The sequence below is a fragment of the Mirounga leonina genome, unplaced genomic scaffold (genome assembly GCF_011800145.1).
Source record: "Mirounga leonina isolate KUSES-001 unplaced genomic scaffold, KU_Mleo_1.0 Mir_171, whole genome shotgun sequence".
Classification (NCBI taxonomy): domain Eukaryota; kingdom Metazoa; phylum Chordata; class Mammalia; order Carnivora; family Phocidae; genus Mirounga; species Mirounga leonina.
In genome coordinates, this window is record NW_023270436.1 from 24,391,640 (window position 1) to 24,400,456 (window position 8,817).

The 8,817-nt window shown below is 42.6% G+C and overlaps 1 protein-coding gene across 4 annotated transcripts in view; it reads left to right on the forward strand.

The window, feature by feature from the left end:
- The window catches only part of SLC5A1 (solute carrier family 5 member 1), a 79,316-nt gene that overhangs the window by 44,519 nt on the left and 25,980 nt on the right, over positions 1-8,817 (forward strand). For all 4 annotated transcript variants that reach the window (XM_035017461.1, XM_035017462.1, XM_035017459.1 and 1 more), the window contains exons 11-12: positions 4,151-4,301; positions 6,636-6,804. In XM_035017461.1, the coding sequence (XP_034873352.1) occupies positions 4,151-4,301; positions 6,636-6,804 (320 nt within the window). The remainder of the gene's footprint in view (positions 1-4,150; positions 4,302-6,635; positions 6,805-8,817) is intronic.

The following is an 8,817-nucleotide window of genomic DNA, read 5'->3' on the forward strand; positions in this document are numbered from 1 at the left end:
TCCCTGCTGAACAAGGACCCCTGAAGTGGGACTCAATCCCAGGACCCTGGGATCATGACCTGAGCTGAAGGCAGACGCTTAACTGACTGAGCCACCCAGGAGTCCCTACATATTTATTTTAGAGAGAGAGCGAGAGAGCATGAGTGAGTGGGGGGGGGGCATAGGGAGAGGGAGAGAATCTTGAAGCAGACTCCCTGCTGAGAATGGAGCCTGACTCGGGGCTCGATCCCAGGACCCTGAGATCATGACCTGAGATAGAACTAAGAAATCAACTGACTGAGCCACCCAGGTTCCCCTAAAAAAAATTTTTTTTAAAGTAATCTCTATACCCAATGTAGGGCTTGAACTCACAACCCCGAGATCAAGAGTCGCATGCTCCACCCAGAACCATCCAGGTGCCCCTGTTTACATTGTTTCTTTAGAAGGGCAGATTGTGGGTGAGACTGTAGTTCTGAACACTGTGCTAGAGTGAACTGTACATGATAGGAAAATGCACAACATGAAAGACAACAAAATGCTACGTTTACATGTACCATTACCATTCCCTCATCTTCAGCTAGAATCTGGCTTCTATAAACACTGAATTTTCCAGTGACTCCCTGTGCTAGATTAAATAGATATTTTCCATTCCTTATCTTACTTGACCCCTCAGTAGCATTCGGCATTATTAATCACTCATCTTTCTTCCGTTATCTCTTCTCTTGGATTCCATTATACTATACTCTCCTATTTGTCTGTTTTATCTCCATCCTTTAGGCTGCTCCTTTTTGTCTCATTTGAAGATTCAGCCTCTTCCACTTGGTTGGTAAATGTTGCCCCACCAATCTGTCACTAAATTCTGTCCATTTTGCCTCCTAAATATCTCTTATATTCATCTGTCTCTTTCTATTTTTACCTCTATCACCCTGCACTGATATACCATTATTTCTTGCCAGAGCCACCGTAAAATTACATTCAACAAATATTTATTGAGTGAATAGGAGAGTTTGATAAGAATGTAGTACAGAGGGGAGAGCTTTATCCCAGCTTTACAATTAACTAAAGTAACCCTGAACAAATGGCAGAACTAGGGCTCGAAGCCCTACCTACTAACTCCTTGAAGTGGACCTTTGTTTTGTCAACTGAAAAGTGAGGGAATTGGACTAGAGGATCTTTGTAACTCCTGTGGTTTATGTGGTACAAGCTCAGGAGGAACCATTAAAAAACTCCCAACAGGGGCACCTGGGTGGCTCAGTCCGTTAAGCGTCTGCCTTCGGCTCAGGTCATGATCCCAGGGTCCTGGGATCGAGTCCTGCATTAGGCTCCCTGCTCAACAGGGGGCCTGCTTCTCTCTCCCCCTGCCTGCCCCTCCCACTGCTTCTGCTCTGTCTCTCTAATAAATAAATAAAATCTTTAAAAAAACCTCCCAACAAATGACAAAATAATTGAAGCTGGCAGCCTTTATTTTCCTTCTTGCAAGGCTGTAGATGAAAACAAAACTATAAAATTATTTGCAGATACAAAACCTAGAGGAATGATAGAATCATGTACCAAGAAGATCTCAACAGGCAGGAATGTTGACTCAAATCTAATAAGCTCAAGTTTAATAGAGGTAATATGTCAAGTCCTGTATATTTGGGCCCCCAAGCCCAATTATAAAGAGTATTGTAAGAAACTGAGGGATCTTTAGTGTGGAGAAGAGAGAGTTCAAGAGGACATGAATTATCTTTGAATATATGAAAGATGGTAAAGTGGGTCAACAGTGAGACCTCTTCTATTGGGTAGCTTAAGGACTGTGTCTGAGGCTATAAAGAGGCAGATATCAGCCTAGTTAGGATTGTCCAAGAGGGAGCAGACTCCCTGTGCAGTTGTGGATTTCCTGTTGCTGGAGAATTTGGGCAGAAGAAGCGATTCTACCAATGGATGGTAAGCCTAGGTGACGACTAAGGTTACTTTTACTTCCAAGACTGTACTCTCCATGGTGGGCCCTCAGCATGACCTGGCCTTCCAGCCTAGCAGGGATAACTTTATGCTGTCCTTGGTATGGAAGTAATGATAGAGATTATAGCCAACCATGCTGGCCATGATTGGGAGAAATTTTATTTATTTATTTAGATTTTATTTATTTATTTGACAGAGAGTGAGAGAGCACAAGCCGGGGGAGCAGTAGAAAGAGAGGGAGAAGCAGGCTCCCTGCCAAGCAGGGAGCCCAATGCGGGGCTTGATCCCAGGACCCTGGGATCATGACCTGAGCCAAAGGCAGATGCTTAACCATCTGAGCCACCCAGGTGCCCTGATTGGGAGAAATTTTAAAAGGACAATCCCTTATTCTGATTTGGGCAGGTGTAGTATTATCCCCATTCAACACACCAAGAGATGAGGCCTAGAGGTTAGCATAACTTGCTTAGGGTCAGAGTTTGGAAATATAGCCTTGTCTTTTGTTTTTCAGTGACAACTTTATTGAGCTATAATTCACATACATATGATTTATCACTTAAGGCATACAATTCAATGGTTTGTTAGTATATTCTGTGTGCAACCATCACCATGGTTTTAGAAAACTTTTATCATCTCCAAAAGAAATCCTGTACCCATTAACAATCATCCCATATTTTACCCCAACCCCCTTAGCCCTAGGCAACCATTGATCTATTCCCTGTCTCTATGGATTTGCTTGCTCTGAGCATTTAACATAAATGGGATTATACAATAGTTGTACTTTGTGTCTGGCTTCTTTCACTTAGCAGAATGTTTTCAAGGTTTATCCACATTGTAGCATGCATTAGTACTTCATTCTTTTTTACTGATAAATGATATTCCATTGCATGGGTATATCACACTTTATTTATTCATTTATCAGTTGATGGACATGTGTTATTTCAGCTATTATAAATAATACTACTATGAACACTCATGTTCGAGGTTTTTTTTAAAGATTATTTTAGAGGGAGAGAGAGTGGGGGAGGGGCAGAGGAAGAAGGAGAGAGAAAATCCTAAGCAGACTTGCCACTGAGCATGGAGCCCAATTTGGGATTCAATCTCATGACCCTGAGGTCATCACCTGAGCTGAAATCAAGAGTCAGGTGCTCAACCGACTGAGCCACCCAGGTGCCCCTCATGTTCAAGTTTTTATGTGGACACATGTTTCTATTTCTTTTGAGCAGATACCTAGGAGTGAAATTAATAATCATATGGTAATTGCATGTTTAACTTGAGAAACCGCTAGACCATTTGCCACAGTGACTGTGCCCTTTTACATTACTGCCAACAATGTATGAGGGTTCCTATTTCTCCACATCTCCACCCACACTTGTTGTTACGTCTTTTCTTTCCTTCTTTCTTTTTTTCTTTCTTTTTCTTTCTTTCTTTTCTTTCTTTCTTTTCTTTCTTTCTTTCTTTCTTTCTTTCTTTCTTTCTTTCTTTCTTTCTTTCTTTCTTTCTTTCTTTCTTTCTCTCTCTCTCTCTCTCTCTCTCTCTTCCTTCCTTCCTTCCTTCCTTCCTTCTTTTTTATTATAGCCACCCTAGTGGGTACAAAGTAGTATTTTATTGCAGTTTTGGTTTGAATTTCCCTGATGTTGAGTATCTTTTCATGTGATTATTAGCCACTTGTTTATCTTCTTTGGAGAAGTTTCTATTCAAGTTCTTTACCCATTTTAATTGGATTATTTGTCTTTTTTATTATTCAGTTATACATATTCTTTATATATTCTGCATACTAGACCCTTATTAGATATATGAATTGCAAGTATTTCCTTCCATTCTATGGACTTTTTACTTTCTTGAGAACCTCATCTTTTGAATCCTAGTTTCAATCTTTCTGCTATACCATGAATTTTTAAGTAAAAGACCTTATAAAACTCCTTTTAGATGGACTCACACACACACCATCACCACCATCACCATTAACCACCATCACCACCGTCATCATCATCATCATCATCATAATCATTATCATCATCATTCAATTGCAAAGTATTTACCTCGTATATATTTTGTCCTTATCTCTTTGTTGACTGCTTTGGGCTTACAATATAATATCTAGTCTTTGGAGAGACAAGTTGGAGAACATGGCATGGTTTCAGAAGGCAAACAAAGCTTGAGTTCTCACAATTTCTAAGTACAAAAGAGTTGAGTTGCTGTGTGTGCCACTCGGAATCTCCTTCTCTTTCAGGGCTGCGTGGCCTGATGCTGTCAGTCATGTTGGCCTCTCTCATGAGCTCCTTAACCTCCATTTTCAATAGCGCCAGCACCCTCTTCACCATGGACATCTATACCAAGGTCCGGAAGGGAGCATCTGAGAAAGAGCTCATGATTACAGGAAGGTAAGTGCAGCTTCTCCTTGCCACCCATTATGAAAGCCTGAATGATATGTGCTAACCCTCAAGGTAGAGAAGACTGGTAGATGCCTGGTTAGAATGGGAGTAACCTCTGTGGCTAGTTATATTTGCACTTCAGTGGCATTTAACTTTAAATTGAAGATCATCAAACAATGCCTGTCTGGAGTAACACATGACATCAGAAATCATCTAATCTAACCCTCAGTTTATCAACTAGCAATTTCTTTATTCATGAGAGAGAGAGAGGGAGACAGAGGGAGAAGCAGGCTCCTCATGAAGCAGGGAGCCCAATGCGGGGCTCAATCCAGGACTCTGGGATCATGACCTGAGCTGAAGGCAGATGTTTAACCAGCTGAGCCACCCAGGCACCCAAAAGGAGGCTCGTCTTGCCTAAATCCAGGTAGTCTGGACAGTGGCGGAGCCAGGACTGGAACTCAGGCCAAGTGAGTCCTTGTCCAAGGCCCTTTATACTGCCCCACGTGGCCCTCCTCAGCCCTCGACACTGTAGCTCTTCACATGGGCCATCTTCAAGGCCCAGATGCCTCTGATGCCTTGACCATTTGCTACAACATTTTGCATGACCCTTGTGAGGGTCAAGTGATACTGTGCTTGGGAACATGCTCTGTAAAGTCTAAAACAACATGCTATACATACATTTGTTATTGCCAAATGGGATAATGGACACAACAGGATACTGAAAGCCGGAAGGGTTGATACATGGGTCAGAGGTGCTCATAATCTTGACTATCCATAGAACAGATGCTTTGGATAGAGGACTAACTAAAGCTCTACTATGTCTCTTTGTGGGGCTATGGCAGGTCAACTTCCTCAGAGCAGGGGGATCAAGTCCCTGTGAGGTCAGTCAAGAGAAATTTCACAGTGAGTGCAGGAGGGGTATGGACTGCCACCTCATAGGTCTCATCAATAAGATTAGGGCAAAGGAAGGAAAGGGAAAATGACAGGCCATTGTCAGGTGATGAGCCACCTGGCACCCAGGGGAGATCTGACCAGGCCCGAGTCTACTACTTTGCTTCACAGAAAGCAACACCATCACCCTGACTGTTTCTTTTCCTTAGAAAGGACTTTACTGTTTCCCAGCCCCCTGTTATCTATAAGGCTCCAGATGCAACATGAAAAGAGTACCATTTTGTTGCTTTGCTCAGGGCTGGCCCCCTTGGCTCTGAGCTTGTTGGGGCTCACACTTTTTTGCATCCCATGATTGCTGCCCTGGAGCTTATCCCTGCCCTAGATGAGCTTACAGGAGACAATCCCAAACTTTGCTATGGGGACTGTAAGAGCAATCAAGGAGTCAAAGAAGGGAGAGGTGAACATGGTATGCAGTAGTTGGGGAAGCTCCTGGAAAAGGGAGGCCTGAGCTGAAGCCAAAATGGTGGGTAGGATTTGGGTAAATGGGGGGCAGTGGGAAAGGCATTCCAGAGAGAGAAATATATGAGTGAAAACACTGCTTTGCAAAGGTTAGTTTAAGACTCTTTTGCCTTAAATTCATGTAAGTGAGGTAAGGGAATCATAGCCTTCTTTCTAATTAAATCAAGAGCACAAGTAAGAGGAGCTTGTAAGGGAACCCTCCAATCTCTTCAAAACTTGAAGTGAAATTCAAGAGGAGAGCTGGACATACTTGGTAGTGTCCCTTTCTATCTAGACTGTTCCTTTATAAACTCTTTTTGGCTGTGGTTTTCACTTTATGAAGTGAAGAGGAGGAGAAGAAAATAAAATTATGGCCTTTACTATTTATTGAGTACCTACTGTTTGCTAGGTGTTTTGCTATAGCTGATCCTTATTCCAAAATTGCAAGGTCAGTCATATTATTCCCAATTTGCATATGGAGAAATTGAGACTCAGAGAGGTTAAGCAAGGTGTCCTATGTCACATAGAGAAAAGAAAGATTTGAATCCAGGACTGCTTGGCTCCCAAATCCATACCTTTGTTCCTACACTCTGCTACTTGTCAAAGTGTGATTCTCTATGGCAGTGACTGGTTTAGGTTAGTTAAGTGCATTTCACTTATTCACGGGCACAGATGACTTTCTCAAAGAGGCAGAATACAGAGGGAAAAAAACCCTCAAGAGTGAATTTGCTAATTATTTTTCCTTGTTGTGGTCATATTACACACACATACGACATGTATCTATAATATATAATAAATGAAATTATGCACACACATATAAATATATACATTTATGTGCATATGTATTTGCTAGTTATATATATACACACACACAAACACATCTGATACATGGTAATATATATTTATTCATATAGAGCCATTTATTGACACTGTACTGGGGGGCTTTGATTTCAGGTTGTTCATCCTGGTGCTGATAGGCATCAGCATTGCCTGGGTGCCCATTGTGCAGTCAGCACAAAGTGGGCAGCTCTTCGATTACATCCAGTCCATTACCAGTTACTTGGGACCACCCATTGCAGCTGTCTTCCTGCTTGCTATTTTCTGGAAGAGAGCCACTGAGCCGGTAGGTATCGTTTATGCAGGTCCTGAAAAGCCACTCTGACACAGAAATTCCCACCTGGAGCTGCATAGTCGTCATGGGAGGGATTCTGTTTCCCAGAGATCTCAAGCGGGTATCGATGTGCCACTGAAGATTTGTATGGGAAAGCCTTCAGAGACTCTCCTGGGTTCACATTCTTTTGGATCCCCCTCTCCTCCTTACTACAGGTTCCAAACTCATTCCCAACTAATGATGTACATTTTCCACCCAATCTGGGTGATTTTGACCTGATAACATGGCACTAGCCGGGAAAATTGTAACCCCTGGGCGAGCAGCTCCTGAGGAAGTCCTAGCCCAGGGTCCCTCTAGTGGTTCTGCAGTGAGCTTGGCTTCCTGGCCAGCACTTCTCAAGACCCAGTGAAGGATGAAGTCCTAGGGCTCAAGCAGTTTATATGCAAAACAACATAAAGTAGATCCTAATTGAGTGGCACAGAACATGAGAAGGGATTCACGGAAAGGCTATATAGCACAGGGTGAAACTGAGAGGGAAGAGAGGGTATTCAAAGCAGAGAGAACAGCACCAGAACTTGGAGGCAGAAGTGCAAGGATAAGGGTAAGGGTGAGGGGCTTGTAAGGCATCTCACCTGGCTCAAGAGGGAGTTTGTGTGTATGGATAATGGAAGATACGCTAGAAAGGCAGGTTAAAGTTAAATTAGGAATGGCTCCTTTGAAAACCATTCTAAAGAGTTTGGGTTTTCATTGGGGTGCTGTTACAGGTTTTGAGCCACCATGAAAAGGATGCCTTTGGATATGCCTTCTGACTGGGGTGTTGCTCACCTGGCTCTGTATCAAACCATCTGCACACCCAGGGAAGGCGGGGATGGAGTGGGGGTGCTGACTATGTAGCTTGTTGTCTGAAGCAGTGTAAATGATGACATATTTTTGGCTAGAGATAACCCCTTTCTCCCAGTAGGACAAAAACAAAAATATGCTTAGGAAATACCTCACTGGAGTGACCCAGCTTTGAAGTGCAAAATTACGTGTGCTTCTCTTCATTCAACATTTGCTATTAGGAACATAGTCCAGATTTGCTGGTAACACAAAACTGCATGCACAGATAAATCCCCTTGAGAGATCAGAATTAAACCTGCAAGTGATCATGACAGGTTAGAGAAATGGGCACACTCTTAGGATATATTTCAATAGAGATTAGCAGAAGCTGAGATATTTCTAAAATAAAAGTTAGTAAAGTGTGGCTAGAAGCCCAGCTGGGTATTGCTGTGGACTAAAAACAGATTCAGTTCGGGGTGCCTGGGTGGCTCAGTTGTTAAGCATCTGCCTTCGGCTCAGGGCATGATCTTGGGGTCCTGGGATCAAGTCCCGCATCGGGCTCCCTGCTCAGTGGGAAGCCTGTTTTTCCCTCTCCCACTCCCCCTGCTTGTGTTCCCTCTCTCGCTGTCTCTCTCTCTGTCAAATAAATAAATTAAAAAAAAATCTTTAAAAACAGATTCAACAAAGGACTGTGGCATTCAAAAAATAAGGCTAAGAATTGGGATAGAGTGTAGTGGTTCTCAATTGGGAGTGATTTTGCCCTTCCCCCAAGAGACTTTTGGCAATGTCTGGCAACATTTTTGATTGCTTTGATTCAGAAAATGCCACTAGGATCTAGTGGGCGGAGGCCAGGGGCTAAACATTCTTCAGTGCACAAGATAGCTCCCCACAAACCCATCCCCAAAAGAATTATCCAGCCCAAATGTCACAGTGCTGAGGGTGAGAAGCCCTTGCTAGAGTCTCTGGAGAGTAGCACATAGAGACTGCAGAGTGATTCTCAGGACTGGCCAGGGATGGTGTTTGATGAGGAGAGACTCTAAGGCTTGAGGAAAATGTCAAAATTTCCCAGATTTTTCAAGAGCCTCTTGAGAATAAGATTAAAGGAACAAGAAGAGGAGGCTAATTGCCAAAAGAGAAGGGCTATGTGTTGATTAATTGAATTTATTTATTTATTTATTTATTTATTTATTTATTTATTTATTTATT